Here is a 27,179-nt window from a genome sequence, read left to right as displayed (position 1 = left end):
AGTAATAAACAGCATTTCATATTCTTCCTCCTTTAAGAATCAGAACACCCTGTATACTCCTTCCTCAAATTACACGGATTTCCTTTAAGATTAGGGAGCATATTGTAACAGCAGCATATAATTTTCCTACACAATAATTCTTTTCCAGTTGAAAGGTATCCTATAATATTATCAGCATCAATAGGAACAGACACCCAATTTTCAAATAGACAAAGCTTTTTTGGGGGAAGATTTATCCTTAGTAAACAGCAATTTTCAAATATGTAACAGCTGAAAAAAGATCAAAATAACATAACTAAATAGCTAAGATCTCTAAAATATTAAATTATTAGTAGAAAATAACAAAAGCAATAGAAGTTAATCTTTATAAAAAAAGTTACTTATCCCATTATTAGTGGGTAAAAAAAGGACAAAATTGCAAAATAATGTTTAACTTATCAGACGAAAAGAGCCTAACTTTTTATTTAGCAAATTATGATATAAAAGTCACGTTGGTTTGTTTCTGAAGCATCTTTAAAATTGATTTTGCATTTAAAATTTATTTTTCACATACAACATTTTAATCTAAAATTTGTTGTTCGAATCCTCCACTCATTTGAATTTATAAACCTTTATAATTTGTATTTATCTGTTCACATATCTTCTTTCCTCTATCAGACTAGAAGAAAGTGACTGGGTCCTATTTACCTTTATTTTCCAACATGGAGCACAGGGAATACAGTATGTTTGTAAAAAGAAAATTATTAGTACTTGTATTCAAAAGAGAGAGTGTAAAACATAGCTTAAATACAGAGAACATTTGCAAAACTTGGAACATACAGGCAATATTTACTAATTCACCATGTGTTGTAAACTCTGTAGTCTCAGTTATTTTGAATATTTCACTAGAACTAATTATGTAAGAGGTGTTAAATGAGAAGTTTTCTGTACTTGACTAAGTGCAAATAAATAATAAATGTGCCTTTTTATGAAAGTTGGACACTGAATGATACTAGTTAGTCACATGTTGCATTTTTAACACTATCCAACTGTGTTGTGACTTAATGCTGAAAACACAGACAACAGGATTATTCAAAATGCCAAGTATAAATGTGAACATCAAACATTAGTTTACACAATAATTACCAAAAAATTATTAATAAATGGGATCCAGGTACTGATTTGATTTCCCTCAAAATTTTATTTTTGCTGACTCAAGGATAATTTCTTATTTGAGCATTTATCTAGGGGGAAAAAACAATCCAGGTCTGTGGTAGCCAAAAAATCCAATGAGATATTAAGCTACATTCAGCACGGACAGACAACAAATCATCCAAAGTAAGTGAGGAGACAAGATGGAATATGAACTCCATCTCCAGGCTGGGAAGAATTGCCAAATATGATTCCTGATCTACTACAGGAATATCTGAAAAGAAATGGAAAAGGTGAGACGTACCCACAGTGCTGAGGAAGGACAAATTATATTTTAGATTTTCAAAGAAGGAAACAAGAAGAGTCTAGGCCAATGAGCTTGACTTCAAATCTGGGAAAAGTTCCAGAATGGCCATTAAAGAGACATCTGCCAAACACCCAAAAAAGGAAGTACTGATCATGAAGGGCCAGCAGAACCCCAAGAAAATCCCAATCCCAATGACCTCACTGCCTTTTTTCATACTTACTCCAGTAGACGAAGGGAAAGTTGTAGCTAAAGCTCATCTAGGTTTCAGATTACTCCAAAGCTTTTGATAAAGCATCCCACATTCTTCTTGTGGAAAATTTGGAAAATATTGGGGTTAAATGATAAGCTGGACACAGAACTGATTAGGGCCAGACTCAAAGAGTTGTTATCAGTGTGACAGGAAAGCCTCAGTGGAATACCCCTAGGGATCTAGGCTTGACCCCATGCTAGTTAACATTTTTATTAATAATTTGCGCAAAGGCATGGAGGATGTGGTCATACAATCTGAAAATAACACAAACTGGAAGGAATAGATAACATGCTAGATGACAGGATTCACAAAGATCTTGACAGGTTAGAGCACTGGACTGAATCTAACAAGATGAAATTCAATAGGGCTAAATGGAAGGCTTTACGCTGTGAATACAAAGTCGATTTCACAACTGTACAGTGGGGGAGCCATGAAGAGTCAGCAGTTCTGAAAAAGGTCTAGAGGTCTGAGTGGCCTGCAAACTTAGTATGACTCCGAGTATTAGGAGGTAGCCGAAAGAACTGCGTAATCTCAGACTCTATGAAAAAAGACCCAGTCTCAAGACATATTCTCCAGTCCCTGGACCTGGTCTGGGCTATTACATTTGGCTCTGGACATTCTGATAGAAGGAGGATGCTGAAAAGTTTAAGAAGGTTTAGAAGACCCACCTTTTACAGGAAGTCTTCCCTTATCCCCAAAATTCTAGTGCTTTCTCCAAGGCTATAAACAGGCATTTTTTTTTTTTTTTTGATGAAGAAATCAAAGATTTATAAAGATACACACACATACACACATATACATATATTCATATGAAAAAATGTTTTAAAACATTATTTATTAGAGAAATGTAAATTAAAACAACTTTGAGATATCATCTCACCTCATCAGATGGGCTAAACCAATAAAAGGGGAAAATGACATGTTGGAAGGGTTATAGGAAAATTGGGACACTAATACACCATTGGTAGAACTGTGAACCAATCCAACCATTTTGGAGAGGAATTATACCCAGAGAATTATAAAATTGTGTGTATACCCTTTGACCCAGGAATACTACTATGAGGTATGTTTCCCAAGATGATTAAAGGAAAAGGTAAAAGAAGCTATCTTTTCTAAAATATTTATAATACCTCTCTTTGTGATGGCAAAGAACTGGAAATTGAGGGGACATCCATCAATTGGGAAGTAGCTAAACAAGTTGTGGTTTATGATTATAATGGGAATACTATTGTATTATAAGAAATTATAAGGAGGTTGATTTTAGAAAAACATAAAAAGACTTCCACGAAAGAATAAAGAATAAAATGAGCAGAATCAAGAGAATGCTGCATATAGTAACAGTAATATTGTTCAAAGAATAACTGAATGACCAAGCTACTCTGAGTATTTTAAATATTCAAATCAACTACAAAGAACCTATGAAGAAAGATGCTATCTACTACCAGATAAAAAAGAGATAAATACATGGATACATAGTATAATTTTACATGTGTGTGTGTGTGAGAGAGAGAGAGGGAGAGAGACAGAGACAGAGAAATGGCAGTCTTCTCTCAGTGTGGGGTGGGAAAGGAGCAAGGAAAGAAAACATTTCAGAACTTAAAATGTAATAAACTAAAATTAAATTTTTGGGGCAGCTAGGTGGCGCAGTGGTTAGAGCATCAGCCCTGAAGTCAGGAGGTCCTGAGTTCAAAACTGACCTCAGATACTTAACATCTCTTGGCTGTGTGACTCTGGGCAAGTCACTTAACCCCAATTGCCTGAGCAGCAAAAAAAAAAAAAAAAAGGACCAAAAGAAAAAAAAAATTAAATTTTCAAAAATTCCAGTGCTTTCCCTCTTTTAATTATTCCATTTATCCTATATCCATCTGCTTTGTATATATCTGCTTACCCACTGTCTCTCCATTAGACTATGACCTCCTGGAAGGCAGGGCCTGCCTTTGGCTTCTTTCTGTATCACAGTGCTTAACAGTAACAGGCACATACTAGGTACTTAATAAATGTTTAATGACTTGAACCAGACTGAGAAAAGCCTCAAAAGGAACATGAGATCTGTCTTAATGTAGTTAGGATTGTCTCACAGAGGAGAATTTAGACTTTTTCCACTTGGCCTCACATTGAAGAACCAGGAGAAATAAGAAGTTACAAAGAGGCAATTTAGGTCAGATGGCAGGAAGTGCCTCTGACAATTGTAACTGTCCTCAAGAGGCAGTAGGCTCCCTGTGCCGGGAGGTCTTCAAGCAAAGCCTGGGCCCTTCAGAAAATCCAGTGTGCAGTGGCTACACTATCCAAGATCCAAATTAAAAACTATGTGATTGAGACTTTGCACAGAGCCACATTCAAGCTCTCTAGCTACTATAAGACTCCTGTCTCCAAGAAGCTCCCCAAGTTCAATGCTGTTGAGATGGAGGACATGACAGCTGAGAAGCACCTCGCTCCTGATGGCAGGGTCCTTTCCACAACTGGTAAATGGGCTCTTCAATCACGGGGATGGCTTCTGTGACAGCTGCCCTTTTCAAGTCCAAATAAAACTTTATGTTTCTTAAAAAAAAAAAAAAAAAAAAAAAAAAAGGCTCTTTTCTGCTTTCCTTGCTGCCAGGTGTCATTTCCTATTATTTCCACCAGCTCACATCTTCTCCTGACTCGCTATTTCTAATCTGCTTTGGGCTAAGGAACCAAATAATCAAGTGTAAGTGGTTGAAGAATCATCCCCAAGAATAGGTTTTATGCACAGCTTTTTATAACATCAATACTGGCTGCTGTGGAGCCTTTTTGGACAACTTATTGATTTTTAGCTATGTCCTAGATTACTGAGGTTACTCAATAAATGACCTGTGAATAATTAGCTCATTTTAAAACATTTCATCACTGCTATCATTCAACAAGCATTTATTAAGTATCTACCGTAAACTACTGCTCTATAAATTGTATATAATAAGAAAGACTAACCAGTAAAAACATCCTGATCCAGCTATTGAGCCAGCAGAAATGAAATGGCTGGTATAACACAGCTTCCTTAGACTAGAGATGTGCAAAGGAACTCTAACCGCAAGACTTTCCTCTCTATCTGGCTGAAGGGTAGTAGCTGCAAGGTCAGCTAGACTTGAAAAAAAAAACAATTTGAGAAAATGACGAGCCTTCTCCCTTGGCAAAGAGAGATGCTCAAGAGGCCAGTTTCAGCTTCAGGAGAGATGATGCCATTGATGCTGATGATATCCTTATTCATCCCCGAAAAAAGATGAGTTCATGTGGCACAACTGTGCCACTGCCATAGGAAAGAACTAGATTGGCAAGCAGAGGAGGCTGGACTGAAAAACTCTCCTCTTCTTTCAACTCTACATTTGTGAATCTCATGTATAGAAATTTCAAGGATTCTTAGACAAAGTCCTAGAGCAAAGGAACAATCACACAATCCTAGAATGTTAGAACTGAAAAGAGCTTTCAACATCCTGGAGCCAAAGGCTTTTCTTTTGCATGAGTAAAGGAAGCCCAGGGATAACCCCTCTCCCCCTCAAAAAAAGCTAGAAGTCACTGAGGTCACATCACATTTTTTCTTTAATTCTTTGGGTCTTTCAACTATTCTATCAATAAAAAGGATTGTTTTGAATTCAAGTTGTTTGACTTTTGTTGAACATTACTTACTAGTATATCATTTTATCCCATTTAACTTGGAAACTGTTTTAAACATGACAGATTACCAACTTTGTAACTAAAGTCAATGATAAAATAAGATTAAATATATAGAAATTCACTTACATATAGAATTAAATTTGAAATTTAATTAGAAAAAATATTCTTGCTACAGAAGCCAGTACTTGCTAGTTGTTAGAAATACCCTTAAAACCTACCAGAAGTGCTTATGATAGTAACATAAATATAATAGAAAGGAGAATGTGATAGGATGACAGAGATTAAGACAAACTACTATTGAAAAATTTGAAGAGGAAGAGCAGATTTGTTCTTTTTGCTGTGGAAATGTGGGAAAAGTGTCATGGAATAAGATATTTGAGCTTTCACAAAAACCATTTCAATAATGGAAAATGAAAAGGGAGTAGGGAGTAAGCCCATTCCAGACCCAAGGGATGGCCCACCAAATGTACAAAGGTAAGAAATGGCATGTAGAGTCTGACTTATAACTCAAGAACAGTTTGGCTAGAATTTAAGAATATAAAAGGAAAAGACAAAATGTGGCTGACAGAAAATTAGCACTGTGGAGAGAGCAAGCCTTGGAGTCAGGAAGACTTCCATCTTCTTTCAAATCTCACCTCAGATATATGAAGGATGATCCAAGGCAAGTCAAATTAACTTCTCAATTTCTTAGGCATAAGAGTATCTATCTAGATTAGTAGTAAAAGAGTTTTCCAACTAAGACTAGAATCACAAATCTGGGCAAAAAGAAAGGCTGAAAAGTAGATCAGAGCCAGATATAAGAAGGCTGAAGAATGTTTAATGCCAAGAATAAAAGAAATGGTAAGGGGGATAAACTTATCATAAAAAGATCATAAGGGAGCTTTTGCTAGCACTTACTGGCAACCCAAGTGCCCATATGCAGCTCTGGTTCTCAGTTCCACGGCAATGAATAGCACTGGGGTTAGTCCCAAGAGAGCAGGATCTTGCTCACAATTCCAAAACAAAGAAAGCACTAGTGCTGCAGGGGTTCAGGGCCCTCTTTTGGTAAAGTCTACAGCACAGTTCAGGAGAGCAGTAACTACATTTCTTCTGGCAACCATCATACAACTGTGGAAGCACCAAAAACTTGTAAAGACCCCTCTAAGTAGCTCTGAAAATAGCAGCATAGAGAAGCCTGAGGCTTAGGACAGTGCTTCACTCCAAGATGAGCAAAGTCTAACTTCAATATAAAGTTCAAAGTCAAGAAATAAGCTGGAAAAATTATTAAATAACAACAACAAAAATTTCACTATAAAAAGCCACTAAGATAACATGAAATACCAAGACTAAACTTAGAATTCTGAACAATATGAAAATAACTACAAAACAAAGCCTCAAAAACTGTTAATTAAAACCAAGCCCAACAAGAATTCCTGGAAAAACAGAAAAAAGAGAGATGAGTGGTACAGGGAAAATAGGAGAAAAGAAATGAGAGTGATATAGGAAAACTATGAATAGCTTGATAAAAGAAGCACAAAAAATACTGAAGTGATACTTCAAAAAACATAACTAAGCTAATGGCATAAAAAGGTGCAAAAATCTGCCAAAGAAAACTCCTTAAAAACTAGAATTGGCCAAATGGAAAAAGAGATAGAAAAATTCACTGAAGGAAATTGTTTCTTAAAAATGAAAATTGGGCAGTGGAAGCTACTAAGTTCAAGAGGCATCAAGAAATAATAAAACAAAGTCAAAAGAATGACAAAATAGAAGAAAATGAGAAATGTCATTATAAAACAATTGACTTAGAAAGCAGATCAATGAGAGATAATTTAAAAATTATTGGACTATCTGAAAGCCATGATCAAAGAAATAGTCTAGACATCATATTTCAAGAAATTATCAAGGAAAACTATCTTGGTATTTTAGATCCCATGAATAAAATAGAAACTGAAGAAATTGACCAAACACATTCTGAAAAAAGATTCCAAAATGAAAACTCCCAGGAATATTATAGTCATATTCCAGAATTCCCTAATCAAAGAGAAAATACTTGAAGTAGCCAGAAAGAAACAAATCAAATTCTGTGGAGCCAAAGTAAGAGTCACACAAGATTTAATAACTTTCAGGTCAAATGAGTAGAAAAGTTTAGAATATATTCTGGAAGGCAAAAGAGCTAAGATTACAATCAAGGATAACCTACCCAGCAAAACTTAGTATCTTTCCAGTGAGTAAAAAAGAAATTTAATAAAATAAGAGAGCTTTCCACAATTTCTGATGAAACGACCAAAGCTGAATAAAAAATTTGATATTCAAACATACAACTTACGGGAAATATAAAAAGGTAAACATGAAAGAATAATCATAAGGAGCTCAACAAAGTTAAACTGTTTATGTTCCTGTATAGAAAGATGTTTTATGTAATTCCTAAGAACTTTATCATTGTTAGGACTTTATATAGATAGAGGACATGGATATGAGTCAATTATGTTGAAATGATCTCCAAAAAGATGAAGAGGTGAGAAAGAGGGATGCACTGGGAAAAGGAGAGGGAAGTAAAATGGGGAAGTTATCTCAAAAAAAAAAAAAAAGAGGCAGGCAAATAAGAGCTTTTACATTGGAGGAGAAAAGGGGCTGGGAGGGGATAAATGATCCAAAGATAGAAAGAAGCAGTTTTCAGAAGAAATCAAAGTTATCTATAGACATAAAAAAATGCTCTAAATCACTATTGATAAAAGATGGACAAATTAATACCTGAGGAAATACTTCACACTTTCAAAAATAACAAATGCTAGAAAGGATGTGGGAAAGTAAGGACACTAATGAATAGCTGATGGAATTCTGAACTAGTCCAACCATTTTAAAGAACAATTTAAACAATTTAAAATCATAGGTTTATAAAACTGGATACTCTTTGATTCAAAAATATCATAACCAGGTGGGTATCTCAAAGAGATCAAAACAAAAGGAAAAAGACATATGTGAAGAAAATATGTATGAAAACTCATGTAATAGAAGCAAAATATTAGAAACTGAGGGGATACTTACCAATTGGCAAATCATTCCAATACACTCCAAAGAAATACGTTTCTTTGCCAAGAAAAGCCCAAATGGGGTAATGAAGAATCGGACTCAAATAAATAACAATTTATTTTTCTGAATTTAAAACAATTCTTCTGAGAAGAATCCACAGATTTCACTAGGCAGCCAAAGGGATCTTATACAAGGTCAAAAACCTCTACTCTGGCTCTACAAAGTAAAATTTACTTGAAATTCTGTGGATACAAATGTGAAAAAAGCAGTCTCTCTCCTCAAAGAACAGCTTACAATCTAATGAGAGAACACACATACAACAGGAGGAGCACACCGTCTGAGGAAGAGGGAATAGTAGAAAAGTCAGAAAGACCCTGAGTTGTGCAACCAGGTGAGCAATGAAAAGATAAAGGTTGTGTCAAAAGAAGCAATGACTTGGGCCTCACACCTGTAAATAGGACAAGATAATTCCTAACACTGAACAGCAAATGCTATATTTCTAAAAGTTCATTAGCATAAGAAAAACTTTATGGTCTGATTAGATTTTCCATGGTACCAAGAATCCAAAACTGTACAATCTGAAAACATTATAAGTTGAATATTTATTTCTTCGAAATTTCTCTGTAAATTTATGGGAAAATATTAATTTCAGGAGTTCTTGGTAAATCTTAGTGAAAAGGCCATGGTCAGATTTTGGAACAGGTTTCTGGCTATGAAAGAGCTATCTACTCCAGAACTAAGAAAGTGGCTAATGAAGTAGAAGTGATGGTAACTTTGATGAGAAGTGACCTCTCAATCTCAGAATTCATGAGAATAGAGAAGAAAAGCAGATACTGAGGCATGTATCCAAGAACTCTATAAATGGTCCTATTCCCTGTGTTCTTGATTATGGATGAATTTGGGCTTACTCAGCATAAGTTTGGGACCTAGAATAATGCAGAATCTCTGAAAGGGCATTCATCATCTTTCCAGAGAGTTTGGTCTAAGTGTTCAAACAGGAAAAACCAAAGGGATATAAAGAGTGTCTATTGCCTACCTTATGATATGCAACAGATGGATAAACAAGAAAGCTAGCTTACTAGTCCATACATTTTGTAGAAAACCACTAAATGGACAATGATTCAGGCCCAGAACTGAAAAGGAGGGCAAGCTGATTGCTCTTTGGGAAACTGCAAAAACATTTTTATAATTTCTTATTTCTCCCTGAAACAAAGGTGATGCTGTATAGGTATGCATCATGAAATACTGATTCTGATCAACTTCAAGTCAAAGAGATGGTTATATGATAGCTATGAAGAACAACATAGGAATCAACAAAGAATTATAACAAAGAGAAATAATAAGAAAGATGTAACACTGACAAATGAGGCAACCTCGTAGCAAAACCAAGAGATAACTTGAGCCATGTGCTCCATTCCCATTAATCAACAAAATTTGATAACTTGAATAAGGAGAGTGGGAGAAAATAAGCACAAACCTAGATGAATCTGAAAATGGTAGTGCTCCCAACTGAAAAATAAAGACTTAAGAGGAACAGATTTTCAGAGAAAAATATTGAGTTAAGCTTCTGACAGAATCACATATTTACAAGTGGAAAAGACAAAAGAGTCTGGTCTAAAACATATCAAAAAGTTACTATGAATCATGAACACATGCCCACACAAGCATGTGCACACATGCCACACATATACACACACTACTGGGAAAAAGATCACCCAGTCTCTGGCTGAAAACCACCACTAGGGAAGAAACGGCTCCATCCCTCCTGAGGTAGTTCTTTACCATTCTGGACTTATCCATGTAGGAAGGGTTTCCTGACACTGGGCTTAAGTTTACTTGTGGACAACTTCCATCTGCTCCTCCTAGTTCCATCCTCTGAGGACAAAGAAAATATACTCCCTTTCCCTATGGCAGCTATTCAGACACTAGAAGCAAGTGCCATATTCCAGGTCTCTTATTTTCTCAGCTAGTCTGCATGTTGTTGTTCAGTCATTGTTCAGTCCAGCTCTTTGTGACCACAGGCCTGGTGCTCTACCCACTGAACCATCCAGCTATCCCTGCTTCTCCATCTGCACTAGCTCAACAATATTCTTTCTAAGTGGTGATAGCCAAACTGAATACTCCATAGAGGTCTGACCGTGGCAGAGTTCAGCAGCCATTCTCTCATTCTTTCACTTCAGTTGCTGACATTTCATATTCCCAACTCATACCTGAGTCTGAAGTGCACTAAGACACAGCCAGATTTTTTGTCAGTCAAATGTTCCTCCCAGTGACTCTCCAGTCTTGCTTGTGACACTGTAGATGTAAGACTTTACATTTATCCTTCCTGAAGTTCACTTTCTTAAATTCAGGCCAATGTTCTTGGCACAGGCATCAGCAATCTACTGCCCAAGGCCCAAATCTAACCACGTGAACTAAGGATGTTTAAAAAAAAATTAATACAATAAAACTTAACTGTTCTTAAAGACAAATTTCTTTTTTAGAACGTTCCAGGCCATATGGCAGCCATTTTGGTTTTCCAGCTTGACACCTGTTCTAGTCTGTTGATCTCTATGGATATTGGCCCTGTTTTTTAGGTTGTCAGCTCTCTCTGGAGTATCAGTTTTAAATCATTTGTAAATTTTGATAATTATGTTATCAGTGCCTTTAAGCAAATAACATGAAAATGTTTTAACGGTACAGGGCCAAAAACAGGTCAAATCCCGGTACTTGATTGGAGCCCCACTTCCAAAATGACAATGAATCACAAATGACTAATCTTTGATTCATGCCATTAAACCATTCATCATCTATCTAATTGCATTACAATTCAGTCTTAGGGACAGCTATGTGGAGAAGTGGATAGAGCCCTGGGCCTGGAAAACTCACCTTGCTGAGTGTGAATCTGGCCTCAGACCTCATTGTGTGATCCTAAGCAAGTCATGTCACTCTGTTTTCCTCCATTTCCTCAATTATAAAATGAGTTGGAGAAGAACATGGCAGACTATTCCAGTATATTTGCCAACAGAATTCCAAATGGAGTCACAGAGAGTAAGACAACAACTAAACAACCACCACCAGCAGCACAAAATAATTTGGAGAAATTATTCTCTAAATCTAGTTTAGAAGACCATCAAAAATAGCAAATAAGGGTCTTCTGGTATAACATGTTCTCAATGAAGTCACCATGGTTCTTGGCCATCAGTGCTTCTTACTTCGATGTTCACTAATCATCTACATTCTAGAATTTTTCCAGGAATCAAAGATTGTTGGCCTCTGTGAAGATGCCATTTTCTTCCTCACTCTGAAAATCAAAACAAATGTCCCTCTGCTGGCCTGCTAGATCTCATGTTCTTCAAAATCTCTGAAAGTTTTCCTGATGGTGGTGTCAAAATCACATTTGCCAGTTCTTTCACACCTGACTATAAAGATCATCTGAACCAGAGAACTTAAATACATCCTGTAGATCTAAATGCTCTCTTTCTACCTTCTTACTTATGTGAATTATCAACTCCCTCTTAGCCATTACTGTTCTGTTCTTTCCAGACCAAAAATCATTCTCTTTCCTAAGAAAAGGAAGTACAGTCAAAATAGAGCAGCTGTCTCCTCTGTGTTAACAGTCATCATATCATCAGTCCAGTCTTGGCTCTCTGATCCCCTCCTCTCTCACAATACACCTGGTCCCCAGCTCCCATCAAAGAAACCCTCATTCCTCCATTTTTCCTTGCTTACGCTCATTTGGAGCCTTATCCTTTCCGATATTGTCTCTAAGGGATGATGCTATTTGGGGAAGTCATCTTTTTTTTGCCTCATATATAGATTTATAGAACTCTCTGTGTCTTAAATCTAAGTTAGATGGTAAAGTTCATCATATATCCACATGTCTTTTCAAATGTCTCCCCCGTTTTTCTTCCTTATCAGAAATGTTTCTTTTTCTACCTTCAGGACTTCAATCCTAAGAATTTCCCATTCCTCCTCAGTTCCAAAGATCCTGCCGTTTCCATGTAAACTCAATATTAGAAAAACCTTCCTGACAATTAGTTGTTCGAAAGAAGAATGGGCTACTTTGACAAATAGTCATCTCTACCTCACTAGAGCATTTTCACACAACATTTGCCTTACTTGCTGGAGATGCTAGGGCAGAGATTCTTGTTTAGGTAAAAGCTACACTAGTTAGCTTCTTAGATCTCTTTCAGCTCTAGAACGAGGTGAACTCCAGTCCTTTTATAGAATCCATTAGTTTATATTTTATTCTTTACCAATCCCAAATTAGTTTTCTTCTCTCTCCCTGATTTCCCTGATATATATAACCAGAATCTGAACAATAACCACACATACCTAATTAAAGCTGATGGCAAATGACCAACACAAACATTTATTTTCAAGTATATCTAACATTTTTATTTCAATAACATCTCTCTGTAGTGGAATTCTTCAGACACAAAAATCACTTGGATAGTATTGATTCAGTCATTCAAAAGACATTGATTAAGCATATATTATATGCAATAGAGTATATTAAATGCCTAGAGAACTATAAAAATAAACAGAGTAGATTTGGTTTTAAAGAGACAATTTGAAAGAAATCCACTGACATCCAACTATATATAATATATAATAATGGATAGCATGGGATAAACATTAAAAAAAACAATTCTTTGTCTTCGGTTGTTTGCAAAACATTTTGGTTACAGTGATAAAGGAATGAGAGATTTCATCATGCCATTTAATAAATTAACAGATTCTGCAAAAAAAAAAAAAAAAAAGGCTTATAAGTAGCCTAATGAAAAATAGTTACACTTATTGGCAACTCTTCCCACCTCCAAAAGTTACTGAAACTTTAAATGGAATCAAATTATCATTCTAATTACATTATTTATCCCAAATTTGCTATGTACTATTTGTGAGTCAAAATTTTTCTGACAGAATTCAAAATCAGGTTAAAAACTACTTACCATTAAAACAAGCTTTTGGTATTTTTGTTTCAGGTCTTTCATGCTTGCTGATGGGTCTGCACCCAGAACACTGTACCAGTCCTTTCGAGGGAAGGGTTCAAAAGCCATGGTACACTGCACAAGGCCTTTTCTTAATGTACTGCATTAAAAATATTGAAAATACTTCATTACACTTTACATTAATCTAATGGAAAAGGAAGGAAGCAATTAGATTTAAAAGTCTGAAAATGTTTACATAACTCATATTTATAGAGTTTTATGGTTTAGGAAGTACTTTATATATATCATCTTACTTGATCTTCACAAAATCAATCAATAAACATTTATTAAGAATCTGTGTGTTAAGCCCTAGATGGGAGATAAAAATACAATAAATATAAACAATTTATTAATAAGGAATCTACACTATAATGGAGAAAACAAGGATGATATATATGTGTATATATGTATACACACACATACCAATACATAGTAAGTATACAGCATACATGGATATAATATATATGCACACATAAATTAATATGTTATATATATTTCATGACCGACATATACATACATGTATAAATATATATAATTTACATATATATACATATATATGACCAGCTAAAATGCTACCTCCTTAATCAGCTCTGACCCCTCCAATGCCTCCAAAAAAAAAAAAAAAAAAAAAAAAAAGCCCTCTCTTGCCTTTGAGCTCTCATATCCTACTACATTGCACTGGACTCATGAACATTTTTTTTTTTAACCTATGTTCCCTTCTTTTCATGCCCAAAGCTGTTACTCTGATGCAAGCTCCCAGTATCTTAACTCTGGACTACTGAAATAGCCTTCTGGTTGCTCTTCTTGCCTCCAATGTCTTCCCACTCCAGTCTGTCCTCTACTCAGCTGCCAAAGTGATCTTCTGAATAAAAACTTAAAACCTTCAGAATAAGGTTTGACCATGTCCCCATACTCCTTTACTCAATAAATTCCAGTGGCTCTCTATTGCCTCCTGAATCAAATACAATAGTCTCTGAACTTTTATACACTTTTGCAACCTAGTCTCTTTTTGCCTTTCCAGTCTTCTTATACTTTACTCCCTTCTGAGTACTCCACAATCTAAAGGAACCCATTGGTCTCCCTTCTCCTGGCAGCCTCACTTAGGTAAATAAATATGAGACAGTCTGGGAAGGAAGAAGTGCCCTAGCAGTTAGAAGAGAGGGACCAAGAGTAGTTTCATATGGAACATAATGCTTGGATTGTACCCTGGAATAAGGGATTCTATGCATGGAGTTGGGATGGAAGGATATAAGGCAAAATCAATGAGTGTAAAGTTGTGGAAAACAAGGAATGGAGTGCCATGGGTGAGGAACAGAGAGAAAACTGTTTGGTTGGATCACAAAGTGTAGGAAGGGAAATAAAATTCAATAAGGTTGGAATGCCAGCCAAGTGTCGGGTTGTTAAAGGTTTTAAAAGTTAAACAGATAAGATAAGTCAAATCTGCTGGGTAGGCTTCTCTAAGTAGCATACTAAGTCTATTCAAATCTAAGAGCATTATCTGTATTTTATAGAAAAGGAAACATTTTCCTTTCTGTTATATCTGCTTTACCTTATGTAAATTACAATTATTGTACGTTGATAATTACATCTTATTCAACTCTCTCAAAAGTACTGTATTTACAAGATTAAAAGTAAAATAGAAACTATAACTCAAACTTCTTAATTACCTAAGAGAAAGTGAAGAAAATATGACTAATAAAACATGTAAATTCATGGATTTAAGTAATAGTTCATGTAGGTTCATAGATCTAGCATTGAAGAATACTCACTCACATCCAAAGACCAGCTCTCATGCTTACTACTTGTGTGATCCACAGTGAGTAAATCTTTCTGGCCTTCAGTCCCTTCAAACACAAAATGAGGGGATTGGATTCTAAGACCTGCTGATCTAAAGGCCATCTAGTCAGAATTCCACAAATTACAGATGGAGAATCTAAAATTGATTTGCCTAGGGGTACTCAAAAAGTAAAACCAGGATTAGAAGCAAGTCAGTGTTCTTAAATTTATATGGTGCCCTCAATTTTTCCAAGACTTATCTACTTCACATGACAACTACCCAGTCACGCAGATAAAGTATCCCCTCTAAACAAAGGAATTATACAAGGAAACTGAGGTTGAGTAAATTAGGGTCTAAGGCTATGTTCAAACCCAATTCTTCCAGATCTCTAGTCCAAGGCTCTGTCCCTATCTATTCTCCCTAAAACAATGAAAAGCATAATTGTCAAGAGAGCCAGGTGGCCAGTTACTATCTTTATGAATTTTTCAGTAGACCTTTTGGGGCCTCAGTAGCCTCATCTAGAGAATCAGGGTTTGGAAAAAGAATAGAACAAGTATTTATCAAGCACTGGCTTTGTGTGCTAAGTGATTTATAAAACAGTACTAAGAACTATGCTAACTGCTTAACAAACTATCTCATTTTTGATGCTCACAACCATCCTGGAAGGTGGGTGCTATTTCCCCATTCAACAGCGGCAGAAATTGAGGCATGCAGGAAACCACAAGACTTGTCCAGGATTGTGCATCTGGTATCTGAGTCCCACTTAGTTGAACCTATATACTCTGGAGAGTTCTCTCATTTAGAAAATTATTTTGGATTCCATGAAAAGTCAGGGCCCCTTTCTAACACTAAATATATAGTTCCCTGATAAATATTTGTTGAATATAATCTGTCACTATGAGAAAAAATGACTTTCAAAGAAGCTATTTTTGTTCATTAATATCGTCTCTCAAACAAAATTGGGGGATTCCCTCTAGACCTTTTATTTGCTATTTTTTCTGACCTATTAAAGACTTAAGGATGACAGGACAGCTAATTGGTACAGTGGATAGAGCACCAGCCCTGAATTCAGAAGGACCTGAGTTCAAATCTGACCTCAGATAATGAACACTTCCTAGCTGTGTAATCCTGAACAAGTCCTATGATCCCAATTGTCTCAGCAAAAAAAAAAAAAAAGGTTAAAGGATGTGACAAGGATACACCATCAAAAAACTGCCAAGTAATGTTTTGGGATGACCAGCTGTAAATGATTTTGCTACAATAATGTGCAAGTACTCTGAAGGACTTATGAAAAATCCTATCTCTGTGAATAGAGAAGGAACTGATTGTTTCTGAATACATACTGAAGTACTCTCTCCATCCCTCCTCTTCTGTTTCTTTCTCACTCTCTGTTTTTGTCTCTGTTTCTATGTCTCTCTCACCCTCTCTCTCTTCCTCTCTTCACTCTCAATTTTTTTTTTGAGGTTATTTTCATTAAGGCAGGAAATCTGTTTGTTTTGTTTTGTTTTTTACAACTTGACTTTTATGGAAATGCTTTGCATAACTTCACATGTGGTTTCTTAATTTTTTGTGGGGATAAAGGAGAGAACCTAGAACTCAAAAATCTTAAAAACTGTAAATAAAAAACTTTTTAATGTAACTGGACAGAAATATTAAATAAAATAAAATTTAAAATTAATAACTTTATTTTATTTGTTTAATAAATAAGTAGGAGTCAGGCAGAAATGCATGGGGAGTGGGAATATCCCTTCAAGGGAGAGAGAGCCTCGAGCCTCAGGTCAAAAGGACCTGAATTCAAATCCAGCCAAGACACTAGATGTGTGACCCGCTTTTTGCCTCAGTTTCCTCATCTGTAAAATAAGGATAATAATATCACCCACCTCCCTGGGTTGTTGTGAGCACAAAATGAGATTAATATTTATAAAAATAGGCACTAAGTAGATTCTAACTGTATAAGTGTTGGTTAGCTAACCAGAGTCCTGAGTGTGAATCCTGGTTCGGACACTTCCTACCTGTCTGACTAGGAGCAAGTCACTGTCTTCTCTCTGGGCCTCAGTTTCCCTATCTCTAAAAGGCATCTTCCAGCTTCAGACCAAGGGCAGAACCTCCAAAATGGGGCTAAACAAAGGCCTTTCTACTATGAGCCTCAGTTTCCGCATCTGTCAAAGGAAGCCGGGCACTTTTCTGCTCGGACCCAATCCCGAAGTGGCGGCCGCCCCGGAGGAGCGCTCCCTCCCGCCCGCGCTCCTGCACCGGCTCCGCGGCTCCTGCTTCCCTCGGCCACTTCCTGGCCCCGGCCCCCACGGGACGCCGTCTTACCGGAGCTGCCAGCCGGGAAAGAGCAGAAGCCTGAACCGTCTGCTTCAGGAAGCCACCTTTCCGGCGGAAGTAGGTGGAAAGATCTCCTTCTCCCTTCATTGGCCTATGCGGAAGCCTCGTTTCCAGACGGGCCACAATGACTGCAGCACCCCGAGGACGTAGCGTCCTGACGACCTGGACGCCGTCTCCATGGTGACTAGACGCTTCTCAGGCCAGCGAGTCTCTGGCCACTGCGCAGGCTCAACCTTTCTCGGTGCCCGTGGCTGTCGGAGCACGTGGGGACCTCAGTCCAGCCCCGGGACGGGGCGGGGCGGGGGAGGGCGGAAGAGGGCGGGGGGAAGCGGGATTTGAAGCCAGGTCTGGGAAGGAATGCCGAAGGCAACGGTCTTCCAAAGTCTCTGCTTCCCTGGCACTTCCCAAAATCAGGCATTGAGGCGAAGCTCAGAACCGACCATAGCTGTCAGTAAAAGTAACTGTCACGGGCGGCACCTAGCGTGGCTCGGGACTTTTGCGTGGCCCGTCGCGTCGCGAGCTCTAGCTCCTCTTCCCTCGCGAGAGGCCATCGGGACGGGTATCGTTCCCGTTCTGCAGGTAAGAAAAGAACCAAGGAGCAGAGAAGCCCACAAGACCAGAGTTCAGAAGTGGAGGGAATCCCGGAAGCCACCTAGCACCGTCTCCTTGTTCACGAGATCATCCTGCCACTGTGGTCTTCGTTATACCCCCATTATATAGATGAGGCAAGGAGGCGAATACAGAGTAAGTGACCTGCCCAGGCTCATAGGGCCAGTAAGTGTCTCAGGCTAGATTTGAACTCAGATCTTCCTGTTTCCGGGCCAGGTCCTCTGCATCCCTTAGTTGCCTTCAAAACTGCTTCAGGTATCGCCTTTTTCATGGGGTCTAATCTGGTTGCTTTAGTTGAGAACAAACTCCTCTGGCAACTGACCCATTCAGCCTCTCAACCCTGGCTGGCAGAAGTGGAGTGAGCAGAGCGGGCCAGAAACAGAAGAGTCAGAAGTCAAACAAGTTTAACATCTTTTTTTCTAATATAATAGCTTTTTATTTTTCCAGATACATGCAAAAATAGTTTTCAGCATCCACCTTGGCAAAACCTTATATTCCAGATTTTTTTCTCCCTCCCTCCCTAGACAGTAAGTATTCCAATATAGATTAAACGTGTTCAATTCTTCTAAACATATTTCCATATTCATCTTGCTGTACAAGAAAATTCAGATCAAAGGACAAAAAAAGAGAAAAAAAAGAACAAGCAAACAACAACAAAGTGAAAATATTATGCTTTAGTCCACAGTCAGTCTCCATAGTTCCTTTTTTGGATGCGAATGGCTCTTTCCATCCCAAGTCTATTGGAATTACCTTAAATCGCCTCATTGTTAAAAAGAGCCACATCCATCAGAATTGATTGTTGCTGTGTACAACACTATCTTGGTTCTACTCGTTTCACTTAGCATCAGTTCATGTAAGTCTCTCCAGGTTCAGAGTTTAATAATAAAGTGAGGGAAAGGGCTTGGAAGTAAGGAGGGAATTGAACATATATGCTAATCTGTCCCTAGTGAAAGCATCCTGCTTCAGTGTAGACAGATGTCAAAACATAATGACTCCTAAGTGAATTGTAGCCCTGATAAGGAGTGGTAACAGCAATAATATTACACACTTGATTCATAATGATGCTTTATGAACTTGTACCAGCTTGTCCAAGCTCAGAGAACACTTAGTGCTGGTCAAAACAATGCAATAATTATGTGATTTTGCCAAAGACTGAGATCATCTGGAAGCTAAGCGCAAAGGATTATTGTTATATCAATCTCAAGGCACAGCTTGCTTGCTGGACCTTAGCTCTGGAAAACAGAATGTCTCCTAATATTTTGACATTTCTTAAAATACTTTTCATTACTTTGTATTCACTTATATGTGTTCACATTGTATCTGTTCAACTCTCTGAAAGAATTTGTCTATTTTTCATTCTGTATCTGTAGCACCCAACACAGTACTTAATGAATAAATGCTTTTTTAATTGAACTGAGTTCTGTGTAAATCTGGTAGCAATCTGGTTGCTAAACTAGAACTGGAATAGCATTAACACTAAAATCAAAAGAACTAGTTTCAGCCACAGCTGTTACACTTACCTTAGAGCACTGAATCCAGAGTCGGTAAGATCTGAATTCAAATTATGCATCAGATACTTATTAGCTGAGTGATCTTAGACAAGTCATGTAACCTCTATATCTGTCTTAGTTACCTCAGTTGTATAACGGAAATAATAGCAATATCTACCTGTCAGGTTGTAGGGATAAAAGGAAGTAGTATGTGTAAAGCATTTAGCATAGTCCCTAGCACATAGTAGGCTCTGTATAAACACATTTCTTTCCCTTCCTCACTTGAAGAAGTTAGTTCTTTCTAGGTTTCCCCATCCATAAAAAGGTAACAATAACAACAACAATAATAATACTTGCCCTACATATCTCTCTGAATTGTTGTTATCAAGTTATATGTAATCAATAACTTCTTGATAAATATGATGGTTAGAGAATAGAAACTGTTTCAGACAAAGATTGGGGAACTCTTCTGGATTTCTAAGTGTTGTCCTGAAAACAAAGGGATCCCCAAGAAATCCTTCCAACATCATGATTTGATGTAATTTTTGTAATAATGATAATAAATGTAGTACCTTAATGTTTGTAGAGCACTTTACATTCAAACTATTTTTATACAGAATTAATATATGCTGGAAATGTAGAAAGACTTTTTGTTAGAAATCTTTGTAAATCTTATATCTCAGAAATAGTCTAAATCTTTTAAACCAAAGGTATTCAAGAATTGGAGAATGATGAAAGCACAATATTATGGATAAAGGACACAGGACCAAGAATATGAAAAGAACAGCCTCTTGCAGAAAGTAGAGTTTGAGCAGAGTAGAACATGGTCACTTCTCAAAGTCCTAGAGAAGTCTTACATAAGCTAGTGAATGCAAAAGGCATTTTGCAGACCTTAAAGTGCTATACCAATTATCATCTTCACCCTTATCCTCATCAACTTCCATTTAACAATTCTTGAGTCATGCCTTAGGCCATCAGCTATACTCCTGCTGAGCTGAAGGAGTGATTATAGGACATAGTTATAATTGTCATCATCATTAATATTATTATGTATTTATACTTTAACATGTTTAACATGTATGGGACTGCCTGTCATCCAGGAGAGGGGTGGAGAGAAGAAGGGGAAAAGTTGGAATAGAAGTTTTTGCAAGGGTCAATGGCAAAAAATTACTCATGTATGTTTTGTCAATAAAAAGCTATAATAAAAAAAGATATTGTTATTATGTATAATAAGTATATTATTGATAAATATATAAATATATGATATAATATAAGTGTATTATATCTTTATATACACAAACATAAATATGTGACACATAAATGTATAAATATATGATAAATATGTAAATGATTGTTAGAATTACAGATAATTATATAGAAATATGAGTAAATAATAAATATATCATAATTATAAACTAGCATTTATATAGTAGTTTTAAGATTTGCAAACTACCTTAAAATAGATCTCATTTGATGTTCACAACAACTGTGAGATGTAGTCCCATTTTACAGATGAGGAAACTAAAGTTGAGAGAGAATAAATAGCCTCCTGATTCTAGATCCCAGTATTTTATTCATTATACTACTTTCCCGTCTCCAAATAGGGCTTTGGTAGTAAATATTTAACAACTGGACAACTTGGGTTATTATACAAACACACACACTTTTAAATTTAATGTATATTTGTAATACTTACAAAATAATCACTCAAGTTCTGGTGTGTGGTTGGTGTAAAGGTTCCCGTTTAAAATTTAAAAAGTGGCTCTGCGCACCAGTTAGAGCTGGTACTAGCTCACTCCTGGGTTGCAGGGTGATGGGTTTTTAGGCCTGTTTAGCTCATGAGCTCATAGCAGTGAGCTTCTCTCATTGATTATTAATTGATATCAATTATTCAGCCAAACTCAATTAGCTTTTTGTCAGATACTTCCTAGGGTCTTAAACTAAGTTCGTTGCATTTGGTATAAAATTTCCCCCTAAACTGGGATCACACTCTCCCACAAGTATATACAAAGTACAGGGGAATATGGGATCAGGTTTAAAGCATGTGGTATGTCAAAGGAGTATCTTGTTTCTCCTAGTTGCTGGAATCTCTTTTCTCCTTTTATGAAATTCCCATGAAGTTCCCTTTTGGAATAACTTAGTTCATTTTTCCTCCTATCCCCCTAACCTCTTTGGGGCTCCTTATAGATCTTTGAAGCTGCCTTTCTTCCAAGTGTTTTGTTTCTCATCAGCCCCTCCCATCAGCTAATCAGTTGTTCGATTGGTTTTGCTAGGACAACACCTTTTCAAAGTTACCAATTTTTTTGGTGGTGAGGAAAGTTGGGAAGACTAGGGGGAGAAGTTCAAGACTCTTCTTCCCAAGAGCTTAGTAATAAGAGTTATAAAATGCTCGCTTCCTTGAAAAATGAGCATTCTGAAAATTGCAAATTAGGAACAAGTGCATTCCATGTACGGACGACTGTCTATACAAATGCATGAAAGTGGCTTGTGACATGTATGATTTGAAGAACAGCTCATAGTACAAATTAGCTCAAATGAAGAGTATATGAAAGGGAGTAATATGGAATAAATATAGAAAAGGAGTCAGGCACTTTTCTACTGACCTATTAACACTTTCAATGCAAGATAAGGAAAACTTTTTTTTTTTTCTTTCTCTCTGCCTTCAGAACCTTGGCCAGTTTGGAGACTGAAAAAGGGAATTTTTTTTTCCTGGTTTGTAGAAATTTATGGCTTTATAAACTAACTAGGAACTAAAATTTGTATCTGAAATGTTATTATATATTTCCAAATTATATTTTAAGGATTTTTGTAACTGCTAAAACATCTTAGTAGATTTTTAGATGTTTGCAGTTAGTATTAAAAGTATATCTCTCTTCCCTCCCTGGAGGGTAGTAGTCTAAAAAAAAACAAAACAAAACAAAACACCTGCTACAGTATAAGCAGAATTGAAACAATTTTGAAGTGATTCAACAGATTTAATTGTTTAGGTGAACTAATAGCTAAGTCATTTTAATTGAAATAGATAGGCCATGCAATTCAAGTAGTAAAATTGAGCAGTTGATTGGTTCATATCCCATAAGGACATCTGTATCAAGAAGATTCTTGTAGATAAGAAAATGATTAGAAATAAAATTAGATGGACTCAAGAAAAGTAACAAAGAAAAAATTAAATGTGGAATCAAAATCTAAAAAAGAAAGATGGAGTACCTTTGCAATGACATTATAAATGGAAGCTTTGCAAGCAAATGATTTGGAGTTTTGGAAAAAGAAGTTTAAGAAGTCTTTATAAAATCTCATTGAAATTAGGAGGATATGAGAAGTTTTTTGGAGAAATAGCTCTTAGCAATTTCAGATAATATTTACCAAATGGAAACTAAAAATAAATTTATAACATGGAATTGTTTTTAATATGATAGACTAAAATTCTGTTCTTGAAGGATCATTAGAAGGGCATGTCCCAACCTTTAGAAACTCAAGGGCTTCAAGAAGAGGAAGATAAAAAGTGAAATTGCCACTATAAATCTTTGAAAGTGAGCTAACTGAAAATAGTAGGGGCTATAATATGAGATGAGATAATATGGAAGCTAATAACCCTTGAGAAAACTGAGATTTTTAAGTATTACTATTTATGATTGTAAATCTAAATTTGATATGGTTGAAGTATACCTGAAACTAAATTACATAATCTGAACTCATTTAAAGTAATATCTGTTCTCCTATTAGAATTAACTATGATAAATCAGAATTTAATGCAAAATACATTTGGTATTTGGCACTGGAGTGATATTCTCAGAAGCAGCATAGATCAGGAAAAACCTTAGTTCAAATCTGATGTCAGAAACTTAATGACTTTTTTTGTATCACTAAATCAATTTACCTTAGTTTTATTTTTCTTGTCTGTAAAATGAGATAATGATATCTCCTATCTCCCAGGATTGTTAAAAGGATCAAATGACATAGTAACCTGTAAAACATTTAACATAGTGCCTATCATATAGTAAATATTACATAATAATGGCTATTATTAGTATTATTAAGTATAATTATTCTACACTGACTTGAATGTTATTGATATAGAATTCTAAATTAATAGATAAATGAAGTGATTTTCTATACAAGAGGATTTGGAAAAGTATTTAAATAAATTGATGTCATTTGCTTGATAAAAATATTTTGTGTAATGTTTTAAAATATATAATGTTTATGTTATTGTTAGGTTTCTAGTTTTCTTACATTGTGATGTTTGAGAAATCATTATAGGAGAAATGCTGGTAATTTTAAAAAGTGATACTCAGAAGGTGTTCCAATTGTATCATTAGGAAAATAATTTTTCTTTTAATCTGGATATTGTTAGATTAGTGAATTTTTAATATAGTCACAAACTGTGAAACTATTAAATATTTAATTGGATATATTTTGCTTTGAAATGGTTAATAATAATAATTTACTGTGGTGGTCTTAAGTTTTCCTTATCTGAGAAATTCTTTGGGACTTTCTATTTGGTCAGGGTCCCAAAATCTTATCAACTCTGAGAGAAACTGCTGACAACAGTTGGTGAAGTTGTAAAGGACATACAGGCTTGCTTATATAAGGTGAATTTTCTCTTATTTTAATTAGGAAAAGCAATAAATTATACCTGTTAATAAATGTTATTGTTGTTGCTTGTCCTTTGTTTTTGAAGAGACCGGAAATGCAAGATAATTGTATGTAAATGAAGGAGGACTGTGCAAAGTCAATCTCCTCACATTCTCCTCCAGAATCATCTTATTGCACCAGCAAAATATAGATCAGTACTACTAGAGATGGCCCTGCCCACAGTGGAAGACCTTGGCCTTTTTAAACTAAGATCTTTTTTTTTTTTATTTTCTTTTCTTTTCTTTTCTTTTTTTTTTAATAACTTTTTATTGATAGAACCCATGCCAGGGTAATTTTTTACAGCATTATCCCTTGCACTCACTTCTGTTCCGATTTTTCCCCTCCCTCCCTCCACCCCCTCCCCGAGATGGCAAGCAGTCCTTTACATGTTGAATAGGTTACAGTATATCCTAGATACAATATATGTGTGCAGAACCGAACAGTTTTCTTGTTGCACAGGGAAAGTTGGATTCAGAAGGTATAAATAACCCGGGAGGAAAAACAAAAATGCAAGCAGTTTATATTCATTTCCCAGTGCTCTTTCTTTGGGTGTAGCTGCTTCTGTCCATCCTTGATCAATTGAAACTGAATTAGCTCTCTTTATCAAAGAGATCCACTTCCATCAGAATACATCTTCAAACAGTATCGTTGTTGAGGTATATAATGATCTCCTGGTTCTGCTCATTTCACTTAGCATCAGTTCATGTAAGTCTCGCCAGTCCTCTCTGTATTCATCCTGCTGGTCATTCCTTACAGAACAATAATATTCCATAACGTTCATATACCACAATTTACTCAACCATTCTCCAATTGATGGGCATCCATTCATTTTCCAGCTTCTAGCCACTACAAATGGGGCTGCCACAAACATTTTGGCACATACAGGTCCCTTTCCCTTCTTTAGTATCTCTTTGGGGTATAAGCCCAGTAGAAACACTGCTGGATCAAAGGGTATGCACATTAAACTAAAATCTTTAACAGATTTCATTTTTACTGAGGCAATACCTATGAAGTGATTTAAGGTTATATAAGAATTGAGGCAAAGAATGACCTCTTTCGCCTAGTGTAAAATTTTTTTAAAAAATCACTTTGGGAGGCAAAGATGGGAGGGGCATGGAAAGGAAGAGATTTGGTCAAAACAGAAACTGCTGTTTACATTCACTTTGAGCCACTCAGAGCCCAAACAGTGATCAAGTAGGACTTGACACAGAACCTATTGTTGACCAATCAATGAAAGCCAGAGTGATTTGGGTTTAAGATATATTCCTTAAGAAAGAAATCTAGTCTGTGAACCCCTTAGATATCTTGGATGGATTCAGCAATCAAAATTGACATTCCTTTCGACAGAACCCCTAAAGTAAGAGTATGATACTCTATATGAAGAGAAGGAAGGGACACAAAAGAAGAAAGAAAATAAAGGAAAGAAAAGAAGAGAAAAGGAGAGGAAATAGAAGAAAGGGAAGGTTTGGGGCTATGTTGGCAAACTGATCAGATTTTAAAAAGATTTTATTTTTGCTTTAGGGTTAATGTAATGTCCGGACTAGCTCTCTGGAGGACCTCAGGATCAGCCCAAGTCCTTGGTCTTAGTGGAGCAGGGAAGGAGGCTGGAGGGCCACATGGCTTGTCAACGAGGGAGTCTGGAATCTGGCTTGTGTCTGTGGCTGAGTGCTGGGGCTGAGAGCTGCTACTGAGAGAGAGTTCTGTCTCTGAGATTCCCTTTAAATACTCCAGTACAATTATGTCACTACCTCACACTAAGCATACACAACAACACTGAGTATGTGCAACTGTAGAACATTACATCACCATATTGCCCTAATTATATTCCAACTACATTAATTACATCATTACATTACATTAAGTATGTACTTAAAGAACCATTATCTCACACTGAGTAGGTACTTAACTATAAATATCCTACTGTCCTAGATTTAAGTACATATTTTCAGAGTTCCTGCCTTCTACAGCTTAATAAACAATATAGCTATCTGTTAGCCTGGAGACTTATAGTATGTGACATTTTTCTGGATTTTTGAATTAACCATCATCATATGTGTGAAATTTCAGAATGTAATGTTTCTTAATTTTTAGTGTCTAATTGCACTCAAAGACAGAATAAACAAGAAAGGGTGAATAAAATAAAGTCATTTATATACTTACTGTTTACTTATTGCAACATGAGGGAAAAAAATAATAGCTTAGCCCTAAGCTTTAATTAGTAAAATTTTGTTAGTTGAGGTAAAAATCTGTTAGGACTTCAATTTGATATTTTTTTAAAAAAATTTTGTTTCAAAAATAATTGTCTTGTCATAGCTCAATAATCTATTGTTGAAGGGATATGCCATATGTTATCCAAAAGAATGTGGTCTACAAACTGTTTAAAATGGCTCTCTGTGCCTGGAAAAGTTGAGGTCTTACTATGAAAGTTGCATAGCTGAAGACAAGATCCTATTGGCTCAGTGTCTTCATTGTGCAGATTGTCCTTTTTGAAAAGGAAATTTTCCCACTTGGTTAATTCTGAACCTGGCTGTGAAACCCTGTGAAAAATGTATGAACTTTGTGGCTTTACTAGCTGTTAACTATGACTTTTACTTGAAATCAAACAGAACTAAGAGATTCCCCCCTCCATATCCTTATGTCAGATCAGCCCATGCCCTTGAAGGTATACTTTTGATATTGTAATAGCTATGTCCTTCCTTTATCCTTTCATAGCAAGTTTCTTTAATCAGGGTAGGTGAAATGTAGAAATTTTTGTTATCGGAATAGTAAAACATTTTTGAGTTACTATAATAAGATGTATGAAAGGTTTTTACTAGTGTTAATCTGACTTTATAGAAAATGCCATAAAGCCTAAGCAATTAAATAAAATGAGTTCTTAGACTTGCCATTCCATTACTAATGGTTATATGCTTACCACATGACTCTTGAGTAGTTCATTTAACTTCCCAATGTTCTGGATGACTCTCTAAACCTTTAAATTGTGGAGGTGGTCCCAGCCTGCATTGCATAGAGAGGGTTTTTCATTCGGAACTCTTTAAAG

General features: G+C 36.1%; 1 protein-coding gene and 1 long non-coding RNA gene across 5 annotated transcripts in view; one reads left to right on the top strand and one right to left on the bottom strand.

Annotated features, from left to right (window-relative positions):
- Nucleotides 1-17,498, bottom strand: part of DNAJC24 (DnaJ heat shock protein family (Hsp40) member C24) — a 66,195-nt gene extending 48,697 nt beyond the window's left edge. Inside the window, exons 1-2 of one of the 3 annotated variants that reach the window (XM_051964769.1) lie at nt 17,394-17,498; nt 13,259-13,397 (exon numbers count right to left, since the gene is read on the bottom strand). In XM_051964769.1, coding sequence (XP_051820729.1) covers nt 13,259-13,366 — 108 coding nt within the window. In that variant the 5' untranslated portion in view covers nt 13,367-13,397; nt 17,394-17,498. Of the gene's footprint in view, nt 1-13,258; nt 13,398-15,066; nt 15,143-17,393 lie in introns of those variants that run through there. The other 2 variants (XM_051964770.1, XM_051964768.1) reach the window with 2 other exon arrangements.
- Nucleotides 17,499-17,708: 210 nt separating this feature from the next.
- The window catches only part of LOC127540708 (uncharacterized), a 29,476-nt gene continuing 20,005 nt past the window's right edge, over nt 17,709-27,179 (top strand). For both annotated transcript variants that reach the window (XR_007948265.1, XR_007948266.1), the window contains exons 1-2: nt 17,709-18,149; nt 24,012-24,096. This is a non-coding gene — a long non-coding RNA (uncharacterized LOC127540708). The remainder of the gene's footprint in view (nt 18,150-24,011; nt 24,097-27,179) is intronic.

The sequence above is a fragment of the Antechinus flavipes genome, chromosome 6, assembly GCF_016432865.1.
Source record: "Antechinus flavipes isolate AdamAnt ecotype Samford, QLD, Australia chromosome 6, AdamAnt_v2, whole genome shotgun sequence".
Classification (NCBI taxonomy): Eukaryota; Metazoa; Chordata; class Mammalia; order Dasyuromorphia; family Dasyuridae; genus Antechinus; species Antechinus flavipes.
This window is presented reverse-complemented; position numbering and strand designations above follow the sequence as displayed.